Source organism: Microtus pennsylvanicus, chromosome 10, assembly GCF_037038515.1.
Source record: "Microtus pennsylvanicus isolate mMicPen1 chromosome 10, mMicPen1.hap1, whole genome shotgun sequence".
Lineage (NCBI taxonomy): Eukaryota > Metazoa > Chordata > Mammalia > Rodentia > Cricetidae > Microtus > Microtus pennsylvanicus.
In genome coordinates, this window is record NC_134588.1 from 32003270 (window position 1) to 32028349 (window position 25080).

General features: G+C 44.2%; 1 protein-coding gene across 4 annotated transcripts in view; it reads right to left on the minus strand.

Annotated features, from left to right (window-relative positions):
- Window positions 1-4636: 4636 nt before the first annotated feature.
- Nr5a2 (nuclear receptor subfamily 5 group A member 2) overlaps window positions 4637-25080 on the minus strand; it is a 128616-nt gene continuing 108172 nt past the window's right edge. For all 4 annotated transcript variants that reach the window (XM_075988114.1, XM_075988116.1, XM_075988115.1 and 1 more), the window contains one exon: window positions 4637-7739. In XM_075988114.1, the coding sequence (XP_075844229.1) occupies window positions 7492-7739 (248 nt within the window). In that variant the 3' untranslated portion in view covers window positions 4637-7491. The remainder of the gene's footprint in view (window positions 7740-25080) is intronic.

Here is a 25080-nt window from a genome sequence, read left to right on the forward strand (position 1 = left end):
TTTTTTTTCCCCCAAGACAGGGTTTCTCTGTGTAACCGCTGTCCTGGAACTAGCTCTTGTAAACCAGGCTGGCCTCGAACTCACAAAGATCCGCCTACCTCTGCCCTCCACCCCCAAGTGCTGGGATTAGAGGCACGCGCCACCCCTGCCCAGCCGTGATGGCTAGTTTTAATTGTCAGTTTGACACAATCTAGAATCTCTGAGAAGAGTATTTCAGTGAGGGATGCCTGAGCAAGGTGGACCTGTGGGCATGCCTGTGGAGGTTTTCCACGACTGTCTTCATTGATGAGGGGAGCCTGCTCTGAAAATGGGCAGCGATATTCCCTGGGTTTTGGCCCTTGCCTAAGTAAGAGTATTCGGCTAAGCGACATGCGTGCGTGCGTGCATTTGTTTCTCAGCTCTCGACTGTAGATGGAATGTAGTGGGGTCAGCGGCTTCAAGTCCTTGACTCCCCTGCGTGATGGTTTCTCCCATAAGTCGCATTTTCATTATCACAGCAATAAAATTGGAACTAGGACATGGTTGTGTCTCCTACAATGAAATAATTCTCAGCAGGGACCTTTAATCCCAGCACTAGGGAGGTGGAGGCAGGTGGATCTCTGAGAGTTCAAGGCCAACCTCGTCTACAAGAACTAGTTCCAGGACAGGCTCCAAAACTACAGAGAAACACTGTCTTGAAAAACCAAAAAAAAAAAAAGAAAGAAAGAAAGAAAAGAAAAAAGTACTAATTCTCTCTTGGAGAGAGGGAGGAAGGCAGTTTGAAACTTACAAACTTACAGGACATAAGTTCCCAATGCAGCTCGGTAGAGCTGACCGCTAGTTAGCCAGGGGCTCCAAGGGTGCACTTTTTAGAGTGGATCATCTCGCAAACTAAGATGGACTTACAAGTGATGTCGCTACCTATGAGCCTCCCGCGCTCCTGTAACCCTAGTGAGCCCACTTGCCTGCCACTAAGGCAGAATTGTTTCTTTGGTTTGTTTACTCATCTTCCCAGGAAAAGCCATGCAGTTACGTTAACATCAGTTAACAACGGGAGTGAATTGCCCTTGTGATACTAGGTTTGGGGCACGTGAGCATCTTGGATGGGCACCAGCATTGTTCTATCCTGAGATGCGCACAGTCCTATGTGAAGCCAATGAAGACTGCTGAAGTTGGGCTCTTGGATGCCTCCTAAAGATCTCTGTGTGGGCTAAAATCTTGATCCTCGGGGTAATGGGAATTTTAGGAAGTGGGGCCTTGTGGGAGCTTCCCAGGTAACAGAAGAGAACTGTGAGCCCCCGGCTTCTTACTATCTTGGTTTTGTTCTTGGCCTCGATGGAACAGTTGCCTCATCAAGTGCTTCTGCCATGGGGTACCATTTCTCTACAGGTGAGAAACAATGGGCTCATTATGACAGGCTGAAATCTAGAAAAGTCTGAGCCACCCACTCCCTCAGTGAAAAACCACCCCTATTATTATTATTATTATTATTTTGAGACAGGATTTCTCTGTGTAGCTTTGGTGCCTGTCCTGGAACTAGCTCTTATAGACCCGGCTGGCCTTAAACTCAGTGATTCGCCTACCTCTGCCTCCCAAGTACGGGGATTAAAGACATGCATCACCACCGCCCAGCTTTTTCTTGTTAGTTATTGCTGGTATTTTAAGTTTTAGAAAACTAGCCCAAGGATAAATATGGTCTGTGGGTCAGGGAGCTTTCATTTTTTGTGTGTGGAAATTATAGGATGGATCTATCAATGTCTGCACTGAGCCAGAGGCAGTATCAAGTCACTGCGCTTGCCCTGATGGTCCTGTTTATGTTTTACTTTTTCGGTGAGGGCAGGGGTCAGATAAGGGAAACAAGCGTGAGACTAGGACCTGTTTCACAGAGGTGCGTGTCTCAGGAAAGGTGTACCGGATGGGGGCAGGGGTCTGTGTCTGGTGAACAGCATACCAGGGAACAGAAGCAGGAAAGGGCAGCCTGCGTAAGCTGGGGCTGGGGCTGGGGCTAGGTGGGGCTGGAAAGGCTAGACTCAGAGGCAGGGAGTGGTAAGGGAAGGTTGTAGTGGAATGAACTTATAGGGCTGGCTGTTGTATGGAGTGAGGTTGGAACTGGATGGACAAACAGCAGGCATCTAGCTGGGAATCTGCCAAATAATTTCAGGCCAGAAATGCCAAGGGTCTGATCTGCTGTTGGGGAGGCCAGATGTGGACCGATCTGAGGGAAGCAGGGAAAGGAATGGGTGGGTGGGTTTTAGATTTTGAGGCCTTGTGGGAACAAGGGCACTGAAGGAGCAAAGGGGACTGTGGGGGAGAAACCTGGCAGGGCTTCAATCCCTGATGCAGAAGTGCAGGGAAGTTGTAGCCTGGCCATAGCAAATTGAGCTGGTCTTAAACCTCAGAGGGATGTCCCAGACCAAAGAGGATGGGGGGATGGCACTGGCTTATCCTCGAGTGATTGATTGTCTTTCAAGTTGACGTGCTAAGACAACTATGTAGCTGTCTATACCTTGTTTAGCGATGCAGCCTTGGTTTTTTCAACTAATAGGGTCTCAGTGAGAACCTGAAACATGACTTGCTGTATGTAGCTGGGAGCTCAAGCTGGGAGTGGCCAAAGCTCCTGATGCAGCCTCAGATCTGAGGATGGGGACAGGTAGAGCCCAATTCTCTGCATCCTACTGGGTTCTTGATAGTTAAGCTTCAAACCCAGCAATTAGTGCTGATCCTAACGCCCCCTCTGCCACCTTCCCTTTTTTTAGCAACTAACATGGAAGGCACTTCTTCAAACAAAACCACAAGCATAGCCCGACACCACTCACCACGTTATTAATTCCCAACTTAACAGAAAACAAATGCTTACGTGGACCAGTTAGACCTCTCCGAGAGTATTTATTCTGAGTGACTAAACTAGACACTTCCTGTTCAGCGGTGAGGAAAATTGCTCTGTGTTATCCCAGGGAAATGTCAAGATCACTAAGTGTTGGCGCTTTCTGACCCGGGTTCTGGGGAACAAAGTCTCCACATGGTTCTCATAAAAATATACATCAGAAATGGCTTCAAACTGAATGTCAAACTTAGTTAAAGGTACAAACCCCCTCAAAGTTAGTTTGAATGTCCAACAGAACAACCAAATGCACACCAGCACAAGGATTTCCCACCCCTTCGGGTGCACTGGGCTGCAGTGGACTTAGCAACTTGGGGTGTGTTATTCTAAGGATGGAAGTCGGGCCCCCTTGGCTCTGTCAGAATGACCTCTGCCAGCTGCCAATAGACTCTGGAGAAACTCTCCTGCTTTGAAAAAATAAAAAAAAAAACATTTAAAACACCCGATGTTCTCACCTCAGCTGATCTGGGTTATAACCCGGCTACACATATAAAAACGGTGTAAGTCAGTTCAATTAAACATGAAGATATGTTTGCATTTTTTTGTGACATGCCAAGAATCATTTAGTTCCCCCCCTCCGGGGGGGGGAGTTGACAGGGGAGATGAGATTTGTAGAGCAGTTTAGTTACTTAAAAATCTCAGTTCCATGATGTGTAATCACACACGTGGATGTATCCGACTGGTAATTTTCTGTGCATCCTATGTCAGAATGCCTTGGTGCAGGACCAAGGCATCCTTCCGGCCTCAGCGGGTGGAGGATGCAGAGGGAGAGGTGGAAAAGGGAGGCTGGCCTTTGATGTTTTACAATGAAGTGGTTCGTGACTCTTGTTGTACTTTATAGTGCATGTTTTATTTCCAAAATGAACTTTTGTAGTTGTTTGAGTTGGCTTTGAATCTCCAAAAGCTGGGTAGTACTGAAGGAGGCCTATTTAACATTTTTTCGACATTTTATTTTTAAACCGAGGGAATAAAAGCTCTTAGGGCTCTGAGCTGAGGGTAGTGGTCTGTTTACATGTATATGTGATGTGCATGCCTGTGTTTGCATATGAAGGCCTGAGGTCGCCTTGGGCTTCTTTTTTCAGTTTTGCTAGCTATCCTGTCTGGTGAACCCTATCTCCACCCTGCTAGCTGGGGTTACAGATAGGGTGCCTCATCTACCTTTAACTGGGTTCTGGGCCTTGAACTTGGGTCCTCATATTTGTACAAGTACTTTAGCATGGAGCTATGCCTCTAGCCCCGGATCTGAGTTGATGCATACGGATGCCTGATTTTCTCTATTACTTTTGCCTTTTGATGCCTAGTATCTTTGCTAAGAGAGACATTGGCAAAAGCTGTCCGAGTGCTCCTTGAGTCTGTTCACCTCTATTCAGCCTGCTCCTACTGGACAGGAGTATTCTGCCGAAGTCCTGACTTCCTTAACGAAGCCATGGATTCCAGCCCTGCTAACTACAAAATGAAACACCACCTTGCTCTAGTCCTCCTCTGGCCAATGTATTGGTTTGTTCAAAGGGCTTTGAAATGAAACTGTTCTGAGGATCTGAATTGTAAAGGCACTTAGGAAAGTTATTAGGACACTGTTTGGTAGACAAAGTTAGATTGAGAATTTTGTGCCAACAGTCTCACTATGATGCACGGATTGAATGTTCTGTGTCATCTGCAGACATCCGAAGCCGTACAAAGTATTCTTGTGAAAGACTTTGGATTCCATTCTTGGACACGTTGACTACTAGATGCTTTCATATCCAACACAAGGACCACATAAAGGATTTTTAAAAGTTACCAGTTGGGCATATCAATATTTATTGAAATACTAAAAACAAAATCCATATTGAGAAATTCCTGGCAAGAACTGACATGACAATATGTATTTCACTGATACAGTAAGCACACGGCAACGAGAAACCGACTTCACACTCTGAACACGGCATGAACTCAAGCCCAAGGCAGCTGCGGGAGAGCCCTAATCCAAAGATTCAGACATTACAGACTTGTTTGCCGAGACCAACGACGGGAAACCCAGCTCAGCTGAAAACCTTCCCAGGTGAGTCCGTCTTCAGTAAGACTAACTGATAAGGCAGTTGGCTACCTTACAAACCGGCTACCAACTGCCATCAGACCACTGGCCAGCTCTGAAAGGGCCATGGATGCTGGGCAGCACCACCTGCTTCACTGCTTCTGCCCTCGGCACGGACGTGGCCATTGTGGCCTTTTAACCACTCTCAGGGTAAAAGCTACGAGAGCGGCGTTTGACAACTTTAGGCTTAATGTTCAGTGGGGAGTACAATGCATTTAAAATAAGGACACATGGATTTTTTTTTCAATGTTACAAACCCTCCAAATAACCATCCTCCTAGCCTCTGCCCACATAGAGACGGGCTAGAGCTCTCTCCTCAACCACTGACATCACCATTCCTTCCCCATGTGCCTTTATCCAACTTGGATTTTGGTTGGGAGGCACAGCCATGCTTCTCTTGGATTTCATGCTTTGGATCTGAGCTCTGATGAATGATTCCATCCTTCTTTGAACCATGAAGATAACACTGAGAGTCAATGCCCAGCACAGCTAATGTGCATCCCTCATGGATATTAGAGGTGATTAATAAGTGTAATAAAATAATAATCTTTGTACACACGGAAGTAATAACTAATATCTTTGGTATACAACTTACAATGTTTGGAAAGGAAAACCAGGTAAGACTCTGTCTTGATAAAATGACTTCAAAATAAGGAAAAGCTACAAGTCATGAGATTTACAATGGCTATTAAATAAACTACAGAAAGATGATGGGAATTTCCAGACATGTGATCAAGTGGATGGTTTTAATCATCAAGACCCTTCTCTATCACTGAACTGTGTTCCACTAACTTGAAGACATGCTATAGTAAACACGTATTTGGTTTCTTCAGTCTTGGCTCTATCTTATACAAAGGGGAACCCAAGGAACAATAAATTAGCATAATTTTCTACAGTTGAAACTATGATATACAATATAAATAAACTGTTCCAGAGCCAGAAACATTTGTGAAAAAAAAATTAAGAACAGGGAGATACTCTTTTTTTTTTTTTTACAGTTTCTACAAGTGATTGTGCTGCTGATCTCGGCAAATTAAAGACGAAATGAGAGTCCCCTTCTTGATTTTAGTGTCTCACGACATACAGCGATTTAGTCCTGTGAAAAATAACTACTAACCGGAGAAATAACACTAAAGAAATAACCGCTTTTGCTTTCTTGTAATAGCAGAGTCACCCCCAAACTCCCCCCCAGGATCTAAAGAATGTAAACACTATATTTCTTTTGACTTTAAAGTAGTAATACTTTATTTTCAACACATGTTCGTCCCCATCTGCAGAGCTCCCTTTTGGGACCAGGAAGTAAGGCAAGGCTTCCATACCTGTGGCCATCGCGTGTTAATACTGACAGCACTGGTTGGAGAGAGTTTGCCACCTCTGCCCTCCAGCAGTTTTGTTCTACAGCAGACCTTGATCTATTACTTAGGCCGGTACCGCGCTCTTCCATTGCCCTTCGCAGGAGATGTGAATGACTTCACTGTCTTTCCAGGCCGTGAGATTCACTGCTTTTGCACCCCAAGTTTAGGGGGTGCTTTACCAACCAACCTTGAGTCAGCTGCCTTCACAGCTCAATCTACTTTTATTTGGAATTGCTTAACGTGCTTGACTTTTCGGTGCCTTAGACTGTGACTATTTGACATCCCAGCCAAGGATGTTTAGTGTTTTATTTTTTTAAGTGAACTCCAAACCCTGATGACTACACAGACGGATGTGTACTAAGAAGCCTCTTGGGCAAAAACTTATGAAACCCAACCATGCCAAAGCTGTATTTCAGCAAAAATAGCAGAAATAAGATCTAGCTTGCTTGTTGGGAGTATTTGCTTAAATTTGTTTGATTTCCTTTAATATTAAACTAATGCTTATATAGAAGAGAGATACTGCCTGCTTTAGTTAAATTACGAACACACGACAAAACAACTTCAGAACATTTAAAATGGCAAGCTGACATATTTATACACTGCTCTTATTAGTTGCTGGCAGGTCTAAGACAGACACGCAGAACTCAGGATTTAGTGGAGCTACTACTGGGTGTGGCTGAACGAAGTCCTTAGGATAGCTTCCGAGCTCACAGGTCAGAAGGTGTGGGGCCTTCTGGGAGGAGGGGGGCTGCCAAGGCACAGCCCGTGTATTCTTTGAGAGTTGTTTGGCTTCACCATGGAGGAATTCTGGATACGTCCAATTAATAATACCGGCCAACTGCTGAATTTTTTAACAGATCAGTTTAAATATACAAGGAATGTTCTGTCTGTTTCTATTGTGATGTGGTATTGGACTCTGTCTGTGAGTTCAATCCACCCCGTGACAATGTCTTTCTTATGAATCCTCGGGGGACGGGAAGCCTTTCATTCACAGTTTGCAGTACGAATACCCTGATAGATCATTTCTTTGCTATTAAGTATTTGATTATTAAGCTTTTTAAATCTCAGTGTCTTTAAACCAAGTTTGTAATTTGCATTGCTTGGAGCAGTTCAGAGTATTATGCTTTCTTCCTCCTCCTCTTCTCCCTCCAGTCTCTGTATTAATCTCTGTGTTCCAAGAGCAAGCTTCCAGGGGTGGTGACTTAGGCTCTTTTTGCATGCAGCATCTCAATGAGCAGGTTATTGTAGGGGACATCCCCGTTCAGGTGCTTGTAGTAGAGGTACTCTTCAGCCTGCATGCTGATTGCCCGGATTTCCGGCAGCCGAAGAAGTAGCTGTCCGAATTTCTCCGTCTGCTGTGGGTAGTTGCAAATCGTGTAGTCTAGCAGAGCCGCATTCACCTGTTCCTGGACACTTTCCACCAGCTGAAAGTTCTCGAGATTCTTGACGTCTGCATTTAAAAAAAAGAGACAAGATTTCAACGACGTGTTTTTGGTTTTTTTTTCCTTTTAGATTCCCATTTACTAAAGCCATGTTCGGTTCATGGTTGCCTTGTTCTCTTGCTGTAAAGTGTGCTTTCCACACTGCCGAGCAGTCAGGAAGCCCCGCTCAGCACACTTTCTGGGCAAGGGCTCGCAAGAGAACTTTGCAAGCTGGTCTGGTTGAAATTCTGCATATACCTCAAATCAATTAGACACCAATGGATTTTGAGCAAGGTCAACTCTTCTCATATCTTACAAAAGGAAAGACTCGAGGATTCTTAAAGTAGAGGGATCATAATATATTGCCAGCAAATGAGTCCCTAGAGAAAGACCTATCTTAAACCAGTATATAACACAATTCATATAATTCTGTATTAATTTTTCTGACCCAAGGTGAAATCTGTGTCCAGGGTATGATGTAGTTAATTCTAATAAAAAGTGACAGGGTTCTTGTTTCTGTTTGACATTTTCTAAATGATTCTGAAAGCCTTTGACTTGTCTAGCCTATGCTAATGAACCATCTGGTACACTCCAGTGACTGCCAACTGAAGATTCGCTACTGGGAACTCTCTCAAATATATATCTCAGTGACTAATGATCTTTATCAAATGAAAGCCTTGTCCTGTAGGCAGAGTACAAGCCAGGATGCCTGGTGCCCTTTAACCTGAATGCAGTTTCATAAGGCTGACTCTTCATTTTATTTTTTCTTCTGGTCCTGGGTCACGGGTATGAAGAAGTTGGACACAGGCAATTCATCCTGCCCAACTCTGGGTGATCATCCATTTTTAAAACATCTGCCCTGGAGGTCCTTCCACATATTGTTTAAGGAAGAGACACAGTATCACATACAAATGCGCACAGATGATCGACGTGGGAAAGATGGAATGTCGGCATTTCACTTCTAGAGTTTATTTATGTTCCCTGGATAACTTTTTTTTACGAAGTGTGTATAGAAGCTGCTGGAAAAAATATACAGATGTGCATGTGTTTACTCTGTGTGAGGAACATATATAAACAGACACAGCCATCCTTGCCCTTTTTTTCTCTAATTGGAGAAAAATAAACAAGATTCTGAAGTAAACCAAATACTACGTACGAGCAAAATGAGTAAAAGGTTAAATGTGCTAGATGAAAGGTCACTGTTACCATAGTAACTCACAACCAATATGTTAGGCGTCGTTAAATTAGCCTGTGCTATGCCTGGGTTCTCTTACCCGTCTCTCGATGAGTCTGCAATAAGGTCACCTTACGTGTGCCACTGCACTGTGTCCGGGTGGATCTGCGTGTTTATATTTGAACCGTGACTCTGTACCAACTAGCAGCTTCTCTATCACCAAGTCTCTGGTCCACATTCAGACCAGCAAGGAATCGACAAGAAGTAGATACATAATGTGGAGCTGGTGACCAAATCCTAGCTCAAAGTGAGAGAGATGGGGGTATAAAAATACCTGAGTGGGACAACCAGGCACGAGCTACACTGAGGCTTTGTACCATTTGTGGCGCCTGGCACACACGGCAGTTTACAGCCAACCAAATACTTCCAACTTAAAGTGAAATATTTTTAAAGTGGGTTCAAGTAACTTAGAAATATTTAGAAATATGGCTATGATCTAGAGTTATGTGTGGTTCAAAAATTACCAAGTGTAAACGATCAGAAATCCCTTCAACATGTTCTACTTCAGTAGGAAAGAGAACTCCACGTGAAGCTACGTTAGGGTGATTTAAAGCGAACTATGCATCAATTCACATGTCGGTGAAAGATGCGCATGAGGCAGAAAGACTAGAACCGTCGGGGACCAGCAGGAGGATGGAGGAATTTGAGCACTATGAAATAGAAGATAAGAGGAGTTTTTTTGGGGGAAAGTTGTCTTTGAAACAAGTATGAAACAGATTATTTGTATACCACTATTCTAAACTGAGCACTGAAAAATTTCAGATTATCATTTATTGCTAACTTCTGAGAATACTGGTCCAAATTGGTACTTTCTCCGAAAAATTCAAAACATTTCCAGCTTTCCAAATAGGAGGAAAGCACATAGGTTTCACCAATTTTGACCAAATACACCCACCCCCTCCAATTATCAGGGTTGGACACACATGACTAAATTATCTCTGTAAGTTACTTCAATGATTTTAGCATTAACTATATAATAAAATGTATGCTATTATTTGTCCCAAAGACTTCTGTCTATGCAGGGGGCAGAGATCCTTATACTTAAACTGTAAGATTTTTTTTTTAAAAGAAAAGGAAAGCCAGGCATGGTGGCACACACGTGTAATCTCAGCACAGAAGCAGCAGTAGCAGGAGGCCTGAATTCCATGCCAGCCTGGAGCACACAGCCAGAACCCGAGAGGGAGAGAAAGGAAAAACGAAGGCAATGCTGATGAGCTGGCTCCCGTTTGCTGGCAAGCAGTGGCTGGATCGTTGTGCTCTTGTCTGCCTCTAAGCTGCCTCCGTCTAATAAACTGTCCATCTCTCTCCAGAGACTACAAGCTGCTAGGGAGAGGACCAAGCATTGGTTGGGGGAGCCTCGGAAAATACACTAATTACTGTTCCTTGACATTGCTGCTGCATTTTCACAATTGTGGAATGCCCTTTTCCATGATCATGTGGAATGGCTAGTTTGCATTCCTTTTCAACTAGAAACTAATTTTTTGGAAAAATTTTATATATACAATAGATTTTTCTTTAAAAAATTTGTAGTAAAGTATTTTAAAGGTCATAATATTGACGAGTCAAATCACACTGTGGTTAAGTTTGCAGTCCACATAGCAAGACTTGCTCTACGAGCTTTCCCAATGAGAGTTTCAGTTCCCTGGTTGAATTCATGCCTGCAGTCCCATGGGAATTGCAGCTCCTCCTGTGTCTATTGAATCTCTGGGGCTGACAAATAAACCTTGGTTTTTCCACCCAATCTAAATGGTCCATAGAGAAGAGAGCTCACAAGGACCTAAACACAAGAGATTAGGTAAATACCAAAATATCGGTGAAAATACCTCCTCCCAGGAGACCTGGAATTTTCTGATATGGTTTGTATATTTTTTTCCTCTTTAGGAAAGGATTCAAAAACTCGAGTGTACCCCTCCAATGACCACTGAATTAGTTTTTTTTTTAAACATAAGTTCATCTCCTTTCGTGAACATTTAAAAGTGCAATTTAAATCGGCAAGTACTGAGACGGGCAGCAGAGTGCCCTCAGTATCCAGTTGTGACACATCTGGATTCCAGCAGCCCCAGCTGGAGGAAGAGTGACGCCCGCCAGAACTCCCACCAGCTCTGGGGCGTTTCACACCTGATCTCGACAGCTTGCGTTTGGCACTCTGCACTCCTTGGAATTTCCCTAACCTTCATTCTCAGACAATCTAAAACCCACTAGTTGTTGATTGCGGATTCAGTGTTGGAGACTGTATGCAGACGGGCGGAGGCACCCCAACCCCTTCTTACAGCCTTTAACGTGTGATGGCCGGCCAGAGCATTCGGAGATTCCCTCAAGTATCCATTGCTTCTCTGTTCCGCTTTATGCACGCAGGGACTAATTACCAACTTTTCCTATGAAGCACACTACGATAAGCCCACGGTGGGGTGCTCGGGTTTTCTTTCCCATCCTTATTGAGAAGTAAACCCTTAGGCCTTCTGGAATATATTACTGCGCTGGCTTCTCTGTCATCTGCAGGATTTGGCTCTCTCTGAAGATGAACCTTGGCCTCCCTGGTCACTGTCACGGGAGAGCCAGCAACCTTGCTGTTGCACACACTTTCAGAGATGGGCCTTTTGCTGAGCAAGGGGCCTGGCGGGGACCAGGACTAAGAGTCTTTTCCTGAGACGCAGTCCTTTATAAAACAGAACCAAGGGAAAGACGCACTGTTTTTCCTTGAAGCTTTTGGAGAGAATGACGGGATATAAATATATAGGCACTGTCCCGTGGTTTGCCTGCAGAAAGCCTTTTCCTTTGATACGAAGAACTTTCCATGGGAAGTTTTAAAAGTATTTTAAGTGGATATATTTGAATAATTTGTATAAATTTATAAGTTTTGGAAGTTGGAGAGAAAGCTAATTCTTGTATTAACAAAATTTACTCAGGGAAAGAAGGGTTGGGGTGACGGCCAGAAATACAAAGGCAGACTAGATCCAGCGGAGAGGCTGGGCTGGTAGTCTAGAGCCTTGACAGGGGACGTGGAGCTGAAAATGCTGGTGTCAGTGCGAAGGTTTGGAAAGGCTGTGTGGGCTCTGCTGAGCGACTACTTACCAAGAACTTATGAGAAGATGAGATACACACGATGATAGCCAGACTTGGAGATATTCAGTGGGGTTTCCAAGATGTCAGGAAGACAGGTTAACACTTATCAGGCACTAATCAATGTGCCTAGTTATTTCCTTAAAAAATAAATCTCATGGAGAGGATATCCATATTCCCATTGACATGTGTGTATAAATGAAGTGGAAAGGGCCATGGGCCAAACTCCATGCTCAGAGGACAACTTTGTGAAGTTGATTCTTTCCTTCCACTTTTATATGGGTTCTGTGGATCCAACTCCTATCGCCGGGCAAGTGTCTTTACTTGCTAAGCCATCTTACCAAGCCAATACTTTCATTTTTTAAAACAAAAAGCTCAAGGCTCAGTGATCCAGTCAGGAAAGCAGATACCCCATTTATGAGCAGGTATGGCTCACCCCATCCGCCCTCGAGTCCATACCACAGGACTTCCCTTCAGCGGGGCCAGAACCTCAGTCTTGCGGGTTTCTAATCTGCAGACAGGGCCATCCTGGCTCAGCAGGTAGTTGGGCTTCAAAAGTGTTGAAGCATGCTTCTCACGGACTATTAGCATCCATGCAGCTGTGGCTCCTGATGACTCAGAATTTACCATCTTAAATGCCACAGATCATTGTGAATGGAACCACAGTTGTGACTGACGACAGTCTAGCATTGAGGGTGCCTTCAGAGACACGGGGCATCTCTGAACAAGGCCTACCTCACCCTTTCCATCTGGGCTGTGAGGGTGCCAAGAAGTTCCTGCGTCCTTGACTTTTTCACATGCAGGTTTCAGGGGGAAAAAAGTCTCAATGACCAAGAAAGTTTTTTAAGACCATTTGATCCCATGGTCCAAATTGAGTTCAACAAAAACCAATGACAATGGTGGCGTAATGTCATCTTCATAACCGGCCCCATTAACAAGCACTCAACTCCTCAGAGCCAGCTTGCTCACGTGCAAAACATGGAGTAACTCCCCAAGTTAAACAGTCCTTCCTAAGTGAGCATTGCTTTGCTGTCCAGATGACATGTGGAGATTGGGTTTGCTTCCAGCAGGTGGCTATGGTCATTCTCACCATCAGTACACCTGACCATTTTTCCTATGGCTTACTTTTCATAAAAGAAATCTCTAGTGGTTCATTTTCCAAAATTACTCAAGGAGTACTTGAGGCTTCATTCCATTCTCAGAAGGGACTAAAGAGATTCAGAAGTTAAGAGCATTGGCTGCTGCTCTTCCAGGGGTCCTGCGTTCAATTCCCAGCAACCACATGGCCCCTCACAACTGTAGCTTGGGATCCGATGGCTCTTATTTGTTGTGCAGGCATACACGCAGGCAAAGTACCCATATGTACAAAATACAGAAATAAATCTTAATTTTCAGGTAGCCACGTTCATTCCCCTGTCCCTTTAGGTTCGAGTCTCAGTGGCTACAAACATACATGGTGTTTTACATTGTATGTGACATTCTAGGACACAGCACAAGGAACACTGACGCATGGAGAATGTCACCTGCAAACATGTTTTACCTCTGTTTTACAGAAAAAAATTATACCAACGTTGGTGAGGTGGCTCAGAGGGTAAAGGACCTGTTGCATGGGGTGGCTTGAATGAGAAGTGTCTCTCACAGGCTCAGGGATGTGAATACTTACTTGGCTTCCGGTTGCTGGTACTGTTTGGGGAAGTAGAGGCAAGATGCAGCTTTGCTGGAGGAAGTGTATCACTAGGGGTGGGCTTTGAGAGTTTATAAAAATCAATCCATTCTAGTTCACTTTTTCTGCTTTCAATGTTTGGGGTTGGAACGTGACCTCTCTGTTTCCTGCTCGTGCTGCCACGCCCCCCCCTATGATGATATATCCCCCATACACCTAAAGAAACCCTTTCTTCCCAAGTCTAGTTGGGTCATGGTGTTTATTTCAGCAGCGAAAAGTAACTAGTACACTTTGGAAAGCCTGATAGCCTGAGTATAGTCCTGAAACAGACACACACTGACCACACAGGCTGTTCTGATCATCTCCCAGGCCCTACATATACATGTCACACACACAAACACACAACAATAATAACCTTAATAAAAGAAGCACCCCATTCCCAAGAGGCAGCTGTGCTCCACCTGTAAGGGAGGCTCCTGACTGACCAGGTGTCTTCATTTCTAGCCTTGAGACTGTCTCTGGAGACATGGACATGTCACTAGGCTGGACCAAAGCTTCTGCATTTGTCGACACTGAGATATGAACTTAAAGATCTCCATGGTCACCCAGACCCCTAATATTCTGCTTGATAACGAAAGTAAGACTTGAAGAGCAGACACTGAATTCTTGTTGTTAACAACTAAGTATGAGCATAGATCCAAATTGGGCCACAGCTCATCACTTGATTTGTACCTAATATCTGAACATTACTTCAAATTTCCACAAAAATTTTGGTCCAAAGTATGAATTATTAATTTCAGACACTAGTATATAGTTGTGATCTGATGTAACATACCATTCAAAAATGGGAACTAAACTATTTGCATTGAAGTCGCCTCCTTTTGAGGGAAGAAGGTAGCTTTTCTGGGGATACATTTCGAACTGGCACAAGTTTCTGAACTAGCTCTCTGGTGCTACGACAGGCCAGGCTTCTCCTCTGTGAGCAGTGTACAGAACCCCGAGTTCACCATCCCACATAGTTATGAAACCCAAGAGTTCATCTGCCCCAGCCAGCGACCCACATTTTGTCTCTACACACAGCTTGCATCTGCCTTAGGACTTTTCATCCCTGGTCCTCTCAGCCAGATGACTCTCCCTCTCCCATGCAAGAGTGGCTTCCTCAGTTCATTTGCTGAGGTCATCTCCTCAAAAGAAGACTTTTGAAAGCAATCTTTAAAGCTCTAAATTCTTTAAAACACCCTGCTCTCCCTTCCCCCCTTTAAATTCTAGCAAAATAAATTTTATTCAACCGTTATTCATAGCAGCCAAAAGGTATAGAGGCAACTCAAGTGTACATCCATGAACAGAAGAGAGGAACCAGGGGAAGTAGGGGAAGCCTTTTAAATAGGGGGGCATTCTGAATAAATGTGTCTGGAGGACTTATGCTGAAAGGCGAAGCTGCAGACAAAAAGATAGACTACCTATGAGGCAGTGAGGTTTGTTGACTTCAGAGAAAATGATTTGAAATCACTGTTTAATGGATATAGAATTTTAGTGTTGCGAAATGAAAAGAGTTTTGTGGATTGGCTGTATAGCAATGAACTTACTACTAGGGAACTTATATTTAATAATAGTTGAAAATGAAGCCAGGTACTGCGGGGTCCACACCTGTAACCTCAGCACTTCAGGGTCTGAGGCAGGAAAAGCATGAGATTGAGGCCAGTCTAGTCCACACAGTGAGACCCGTCTCAAAACATCATCTAAACCAAACTGAACAAACAAAAGGAGTGGCTAAATTGAAGTTTTATGTCCTTATTTTATATCACACATGGCTATTTATAGCTTCTTGGCCCATAGTTGTCTAAAGTTAGAAGCAGTCAAGTTGTCTGTTAGTAGGTGATTGGATAAATGAATTCACACAGTAAGAGATCTACTGTCAAAAACCAATGATCCGACACAGGTGACCCCAACTCTGAATTTTAACAAAAGGAGCCAATTTAAAATACAAACTACTCTAAGACACTGACTATGACATTCTGGGAAGAGAGCTGTGTAGAAGACGAAAGATTGGTGGTTGCCAGGTAGAAGATAGGAGTGAACAGGAGGAGCACATAGGGTTCCCAGGGCTGTGGAGAGATGCTGCCAGGCACACTATGGGAACTCGTATTGCTCTCTGTTGATCTAAACTCAGGCTATTCTCCACTAGGAGTGAACTCAATGTGAGTTCAGCTTGAGTACCAACTAGGAGATGCTAATAAAGTTCCATCAATAACAAATTTACCACTCCGGTGGGGGATGCTGGGGATGGGGGAAGCAAGGGACAGGAAAACAAGAAGTCTGCATTTGTCTCAATTTTCTTATGAACCCAAAACTTCTCAAAAAAAAAAAAAGAGAAAAGTACCCCAAATCCTCATAGATAAAGAAAATAACACTTGCATAAAGTTTAAAATATACAAAGAAAATTAAGATAAATTCTATGTATACTTTGCCTTAACTAAAACTTAGCTGGGTTGAGGAGATGAACCAGTGGCTGAAGCACTTGCCAAATAAGCATGAGGACCAGAGTCTGAACCCCTCAAGCCTATATAAATGCTGGGTGGGAGGACCAGAGTCTGAACCCCTCAAACCTATATAAATGCTGGGTGGGAGGACCAGAGTCTGAACCCCTCAAACCTATATAAATGCTGGCTGGGAGACTAGGTTGGTGGTACACAAAGCACTGGGAGGCTGAGGCAGGTGGATCTCTGTGACTTTGAGGCCATTCTGGTCTATGTAGTGAGTTCTGGGACAACCAGGGATGTATACAGAGAGCTAATCTCAACAAATAAAACACAAACCACAAAGGGGGGAAAGAAAAGCACGAGTGGGAATGGTGTCCAACTTATACTTCCAGCCTCCTAGGGTGGAGAGGGCATTTCCCAGAGCAAGCTGGTAAGCAAGACTGGCCTTAGGGGTGGACTGTGGGGTGGACTGAGACCTGCAGCAATGAATGAGGAAGAATGACCAACGAAGATTCCCAACATTGACTCTGGACTGACTGAGACCCTGCTGCAGTGAATGAGGAGGAATAAGGACCAACGAAGATTCCCAACATTGACTCTGGACTGACTGAGACCCTGCTGCAGTGAATGAGGAAGAATTATGACCAACGAAGATTCCCAACATTGACTCTGGACTGACTGAAACCCTGCTTCAGTGAACGAGGCAGAGGAATTCCCAACACTGACTCTGGACCTGCACAAGCATAAATGTGTGCAGCACTTGTGTGTGTGCACACAATCACTCCACACACCGAAGACACATGCGGGGAGGGGAGTGAGAGAAATGGGAAAAGGAAAAGATGTGGCTGGGACTAGGGCTATGATAGAGTTTGCCTCGCATGTGTGTGACCCTGCTTCCTTCTCCGGCACTGTGGAAAGTAAGAGGAATTGAATGCAGTGCATAAGCTCTAATAAGCACAGCTCACTGCTTGTGTGAGATGCAGCCCTTGGGTGGTCTGTGTGCTCTTCCCATCAACATCACCGAGGACAGAGAGACAGAGGGACTGCCCAGAATTCGATGCCTGCATCGTTCTACTCTCTCTTCACTCTTGCTGGATTTCGATGGGCTTACCTTGAGCATACATTTTTCTAGGGTTTTGTTTTTTATTTATTTATTTTTTTGGTTAGTTTGAATTAAGTCTTTTTAGCCAATTTTTTTTAAATGAGTACCTAAAGTGAAGGGTATTCCTTAGTTTTTTAAAAAGTTGTCTTTCCTTCTAGACAGGAGGCCCTGAGGGAGAGGACATGGTCCTTGCTGTTGGATCCCAGCACTAGGCAGATGACAACCGGAACAGCTTCCTGATTATTCCAAACTAGTATCTCCCCCCCCCTTTTTTTCAAGACTTGACATGCTGCCCTTATTCCACACTGAATTCACAGCAGCCTTTTGTTTTGCATAAAATTATTTCATAACAGCAAGCAACACACACCCCACTTCCATTATATATTGTGCTGTCCGGGGAAACAGCCAACCTGGAGTCTTGCCAGGCGCCTGGTATGCCTGTGTCTCTCATATCCTTTGGACCCTTCCATCCATGTGGGATATCCTTCTCTACTGCGGCTCAGCATCTTCACCAGCTCTGCCAATGCTCATGCTGGAGGCTGCCAGATAAATCTGGCTTTAGGCATAACTATGCCCTCTCTACCCAGATGGCTGAGGTGCTTTTAAGTTCACAATGTTTACAACATGGCCCAGTCACCAGTGTTCTACACCTGAACTTCTCCTGTCTTTCCTGGACCAGAAATCCATCCAATTACAGATGTCTGAGTAGACCACAAGCCTCAGATGGAGACACTCTCACTGTTCCTCTCTGCCAGTCCCCACATCACCAAGCCCGTTTGGATCTGCTTCCTAATTGTGTCTCAACTCTATCTCCTACTCTGTCGCCCTATGACTTGCCTTTATTGCTTCAGCAGCCTCTTTAACTGTTCTCAATTCTTCCAGTGCTGCCTGCCTCCAATCCATTTTCGTCCGGGCAGTCAGAAGGATGGCTTTAAATGGGAATCTGATTGTGCGCTTGAAATTCTCCAATGGCTTGCTGCTGCCCTTGGGCTAAAGATTAAAGACATTCATCTGGCATTTACTTTCCAGCCCTGACTTCACCCCTGTTACCAACTGTTTGTAGATGGGCCTGAGCCTGGACCTGTGCTGGCCCCTCTAACTGCGATTTCCTTTCCTTCACCTTCATTCTGCTAACCGGTCTTGATCTGGGGCATACACCTCTCTGTATGAATGACTCGGTGACACATTCCATTTCCCCATCAGGGCACTGAGTGTTCCGAGGCCACGTGCCTGTCAGTGGCAGGACGGCAATGTGCTCAGCTCCAGCCTAGGAGGATGCCTGGGCCTTTGTCAAATTAAAAAATGTGTTTGCATATTTATTGCATACACACAGACCTTGCTTTTGTCTTGGGATCCTTCTAGACACTCTGGTAACATCTTTCTCAGTAAGCTTATGTCCCCTCCTTTTGATCCACTAGTCCTTAGCTTCTTCTCGTCTCTGTTGCTAGGCACAGTCTTTGGGAAAGGCAGGCTGCAGCCTGTCCGGTGTTTCTTATCTCACACACAGCACACGCATACTCTCTGACACCCAGTGCCTATACTCCTGAGCTTAATAATTTCCATTAGGCTCCAAGGAACATGATGTATAGAGAAACTAATGGGATAGCAATTTACCGGGCTTTTTATTTTATTTTTAAAATGAGACAGCAGTTCCACTACTAAGTTTACTGCCTTGTCAAATTCAAAACTAATTTCAGGTATAGTGGAACACATCTCGTAGAATTTATCTCTAGAAAAAGCCTAATCTGATTGAAAATTGTAGGAGTTGCACGGGCAGTCGAAAAGCATTTGTTTGAAACTGGAAAGTGGTGACATGTTTTTGACACTGTATCAGGTGACGCAGAACATTTATTTTTTCCTTTTCTTTAGATAGGGTCCTATCGGGCAGCCCATGCTGACCTAGAGTTCATTACCCTCAGTCTCAGCCTCCAAGCGGCATACCATTATACCTAGCAACACTGTAACATCTTCGTAAGGATTTGTGACTTAATGTCCAAAATCCTTAGGGACAAAATCTGTAGAAGGAAGACGGTGTATGGCACTGGGGTTTTAAGGCCAGCAAACAGATCGCATTGCATACAGGCCGGGTGACAGTGACAACGACCTCTACACGCAAGGAAAATAGGTCAGAACGAGGTCCCTGCATGGCAACCAACAGAACAGTTTGAAGCAAGAGACAGAAGTTAAAGGGGCATACTACTTAATATTCTCTTGGTGCCCTTAAACTTCAAATAAAAATATACGTGAATCAGACTTAAAGACCTAAAGTTTGATTAAAAAAAAAGAAAAGAAAAGAAAAAAAATTGGTGGGCGCCACATTTCACGTGTAAGCATCTGAATTGTAGCCGCCTTGGCTGGTCTTGGGAGTCACAAATCCCTATATCCTTTCATAGAGAACGTCTGTCCCCACAGAGTAGGAGACAAGGCAGCCATATACATGTAAAGGTCTGTCCTGTTCAAGAGACAAGCCACGCCCACTCCCTCCTCCTCCTGCCAAGGCAAGCAGATCTTCAGCTTTCAGTCTGAGACTCTTCTTTTCCATGTTTATCTCTCTCTCTCTCATCTTCTCCCCTTCTCCCTTTTCCTATCCATAACCCACTAAATAAATGTTCAACCTCACTCTGTATGGTGTGCCTATCTGTCTGTCTCTTGCCCACAGCGTGGCTCCCTGCCCGGACCAGCGAGACCTGCGATATGGTCTCATGGCGTGCCCGTCCTCTGTCTCTCCTCGTGAGACTGGCTGCACCCACCACCTGGCTCCCTGCATAGGACTTGCTGCCCCTCATGGCCCACTGCAGTCACTTGGAGAACTGCACCATCCCTGCCTGGGACTGGCTGCTCTAGGGACCCGCTGCCTGCTGCCACTTAGGGGACCTGCGGTGCGGGCTGCAGCGCGGTCTCAGGACCTGCTGCAGATACTCAGGAATCGGCAGCATTTTACTTAATCCATTACAATACAAACCCAGCCACATCGCCCTTCCCACAGTCATATTCTGAAGCGGTTTTGAGGCACATTTGCATTTGATTTCCATTCAGGAACTTCGGTGGTTTTTTGCAAAGTTTTCTTATTTTCTTAGAATAAGATATGAGGCTGGGTTTGTTCGGGTGGCAAGTCAAGACTATGAATAAACCAACGTTATCATATGAAAGAGAATTAAACAGGCAGATCCAAGTGGGGATATATTAAGCCAAATTTAAGCTCCAGTTGTGGAGTTTAGCCTGTACTAGATGTCTGGTTTGCCTCGGGATAAATTCAGCTTTCCAGCTAATCGAAAGAGGAAAACTGCCCCAGGTATGATAAAATTTACAAGAGAGTGCAGCTGAACAGTTCTTGTTAAAAATATTAGCTTAAAGGCATTCTTATCGTCTTTGGGATGAAGACAGTATTTGCATTTAATTATCTGACTTCAAACTTTTATGAATTTGGATCAAATATTAGCTCAGCCAATTAAAATATTATTTTGGGTACGCATGCCTATCAGTCCAATTCCAGTTCACCTTGCTTAGCTCTGGTAGTACTTTGCGAGTAGTATTGCCTTACAGAGAGATGAAGGCTAAGAAGAGAAAAAGGTAACATTTGAGCACATAATATGGACCAGGCATGTTAGGTTATATGTATTCTTGAGGTACTACATTGAAAATAAATAGTTTGAACATTTCTCTATATTGTAATAGATCTAGAAGAAAAGATAGAGTCTTCTAGATAATTCCTCCCACACAATCAATACTCCTTCATAATTCAGAGTTTTATAGAAATCCCTTCCTTTGAAATACAAGTCCATCCACAAGATACCCTGCAGTGTAGACTGCCAGGAGCTGCTTGCTGCTTCTGGACTCTGCTACCTACACAAGACTGCTGAGAGCCTGTTCTGCAGCCAGTTGCTCTCAGGAGAGCAAGGGAGACCATTTCAGGGAGAAAATGGGCACGGATGGAAAGACAGGAAGAAGCCACTGAAAAGGAGGAAGGCTTCCAGTGAGACCAAAGAGCACCACAATATTGCTTAAAAATCCTTTCCAAAATGGCAATGACGAATGAAGGCATTCACTACTATACAAAATAACCGAGTCGTGTGCAGCTCATATTATTACCTGGGCCTCACTGCCAGGAGCTGCCTGTGCACAAAGGTCAAAGGGGAACTTCTTGCTCAGAGGGCAGATAGACAGCCAGAGACAGAAGCAGCCTCCCCTGGCCTGTGTGCCTGCCCAGCAACAGACCCCAGGGTGATGCAGTCCTGTGGCCACATCTTGGCAGTGGTTTGTCTTCCAAGGTACCATGCGGGGTATGGTTGGCTCTGAGGGTGGGAGAACCACATTCTCATTCCTTTCTTTCATTTCAGTAGAAATGGGAACCCTAGTATAATAATACACTTGCTATTAAAAAGAATAAATACTTATCGCTTCAGAACAGTGGCTTCTCAATCGTCCTAATGCAACCCTTTAATATAGTTCACGTTGTGGTGACCCCAGACCATAAATTATTTCATTACTAATTCATAGCTGTAATTTTGCCACGGTTATAAATTATAATATCTGATATGCACAATATCTGATATTTGACCCCCAAAGGGCCATGACTCACAGGCTGATAACCCTTGCTTTAGAAAAAAAAATGTCAAGTTTAAAAAAAACAAAAGGAGTTTGTGGTGGTGTCTGCCTTTAATCCTAGCAGGCTATTTCTGTCTAAATGTGAGCTCCAGATTGGGTTTCAAAAACAAAACAACCCAAAACAACAAGGTGGTGTGGGTGTGGTGGTGTACACCTTTAATTCTGGCACCGGGTCTGAGTTCAAGATCAGGGTTGAAGGTTAGCCTGGTCTGAGTCACAGGGTGAGAGCCTGTCTCAAAACTTCCCCCAAACAAAACAAAGTAACAAGAAAAGAAAGCTCAAACATCTATGGCACTTGGAGACTGGTCACCAGTGGAGAGTGAGCAGTCCGAACCTCACACTTGAGAGGCTAGATCTGATGTTTGCTTTCTGGTCTGGGTTCTGAAGAGAAATAAACTCATCTTCAGCAGCACAAGGGGAAACATCAGGGAATCAAGAGTGCCACTGTGTCTGCTTTTGCATCAGCATTTTATAAAATACTGGCTTTCTGTGAATTAAAATCAGTTTTTCACGTTATTGCCAGGGCTGTCCCATCTATGATCTATCCCATGAGCAGCCGAAAAGCATTTGTTTTGCCTGTGTGTATGTCTGAGCACCATGTGCGTTTCAGTGCTCAGAGGCCAGAAGAGGGTATCTGAAAGCCTGAAACTGGAATTATACGTCATAGTCGCCATTTGGGTGTGGGGGACCCAACCCTGGTCCTCTTGGAAGAGCAACCCTTCACCACTGAGCCATCTCTCCATACCCTCTGCTCCCCTTTTAAGTATGCTACTATAATTGCTTCACATTTACATAGCTCTAGTACCATTACTTGGAGAAAGCACTTGCTGAAATGACCTTTCTTTCTTTCTTTCTTTCTTTCTTTCTTTCTTTCTTTCTTTCTTTCTTTCTTTCTTTCTTTCTTTCTTTCTCTTTCTTTCTTTCTTTCTTTCTTTCTTTCTTCCCTCCCTCCCTCCCTCCCTCCCTCCCTTTCTTTTTCTTTCCTTGTTTTTCAAGACAGGGTTTCTCTGTAGCTTTGGAGCCTGTCCCAGAACTAGTTCTTGTAGACCATGTTGGCCTCAAACTCAGAGATCTGCCTGCCTCTGCCTCTTGAGTGCTGGGATTAAAGGCTGTGCCATTTAATCAAGACTGCCCGGCTTGAAATGGCATTTCTTTGTTACACGAACATCTAGCTGTTGGTTGCCACGTTGAAAAATTCCACAGTAGTGAGGCTTCTCCTTGGGATGCTCTATTCCCATTTCCTCTAAAGAGAAGACAATAGACAATCCATACAACTCTGCATGTAGAGGCCTGTGAGAACTCTTATCGCACACACAGACCTAAGCATCCGGGGCTTCATTAGACTGAAGCTCAGAGCCACCTTTTAAGAATTAGATGCACGCTTTGCCTGTTATTACATCATTTCCCCTCGCTTATTAAAATTCTGCTCAGTGAGGCAGAGGTTGAAAAGAAGGAAAAAATTATACAGAAAACCAATACGTAGCTTGAATTATTTGGCTTGAAAAAAATAAAAGAGAGGGTCTTCAGGGTGGGGCGCTAAAAGAACAACAACTGGTTACCTAACAAGATCGTTAGAGCCAAATACTTGTCTAGGTTTTGGACATAACTTAAATTAATAATTCATTCAATTGCTCATGGATTTGTATTTCTCAGTCAAAGACAGAAAATCTATATCGCCAATCTGTTTCATATTTGTGTAATCACGTGGCAGGGATCTACCAGAGATATTAGCCTGAACTCCAGGCCAGGGGCCTGTCTTTCGCTAAGGAAGATTTTAAGAGTGTGAACTGTAGATTTTGCTAAGACAGCAATCATAATAAAATTTAAATCTGAATATCTGATTATTCTGGTTTAAGAAACTACCTTTCCATCTCAGTTTCCTCGCCTTCAAGATGAATTTAAAAAAAAATAAAAGAAAAAGAAAAACCAAAATAGTAATGACTACAGTACCTGGCTCAAAAGAACAGCATTAGCCATTTCCTCTCCCTGCAGTGCTGACTGCTCTGATCAACTGTCCCTGTTAGGCGACCCAGTCCTTGTTTTGGTAGCTCGTGTAAGACTTTTTATCCAGACACCAGCCCCAAGGGAAAAGGAGCTCTTCTGACCTTTCCATTGTCCCTCCCTGGAGGAGGGCACAGGTCCCCAGATGCTCGATCAGCTTAGGCTGCCATTGTGGAACCATGACTGCCTCATGGGATCTTATGCTTAAGGATAAGACAAACGAAATATTCTTCCCATGAGCCTCCTAGGGAATCAACAATTATAACCATGCCAGAGTCAGGGTAGCCTCCACCAACTCAATTTTCCCACTGTAGCTTAAAGATGAGTTCTTCTCTCCTTCAATGCAGAAGATTTGAAAGACTATGTAAAATCTGATGTTGCAGTTATCTGTAAATTGAAGACTACCATAAAATTGAAGATAGCTTTGTTAGGTCCAAGACAATGAACTGCATCACAAGGAGCAAGCTGTAGGCCATCCTGGCTGTGGTCAAAGGCAGGGCTAACTGCAGAAGGATTTACTTCTCTGCAATGCAATTTCAAGAGAAGACTGAGATGTGACTCTTTGCCGGTGAAGGAAGAATCTGTTTACATTTCTCAACACTGCTCTAACACAAATTCCCAGTCACCTAACTCATAGGAAACCAAGAATTCAATCTTCTCCAGGCCAAGTCTGAGCACAAATTCCTGCTGGAGACAGAGTGCCCATTCGGAGGACTTACAGATCACCGAGCAGGAGTGTCCAAACAGTGTTAGTTTGTGACGAAAGTTTGGCGCTTAGGATCCATGATGTATTAACTAATACTAATTCAGCGATGCGTATTTAAGTACCTGTGTTGGTATTATCTGATTTCATGCTTAAGATTCAATGGTGTTGATCTCTAACACTGGTTAATAACCAAGCTCCCACTACAGTCTACGCTCTACCTTCTATGCCCCCATCTCTACCTTTCCCTTGGTCTCAAAGACTAAGTTTTTTGATGGGCATGGAAATGAGGTTCACTTCCTACCACCGAAACCCGGCCACATCTTGGTACCAGAGTTGCATCCACAGATGTTGCGGAAGCCCGGTGTACAACCCTTGGGGGTGGGGGTCCCTGGTGTTGGAGTAGCGGACAGTAGTGAGCTGCAGAGCTGTGCAGACCTACTGAGACAGCAAAATGAAGCATCTTTGAACACCGCTGAAAGAGGCAGAGAAGCGCACACTTTGGTAGTCACCACACCGAAC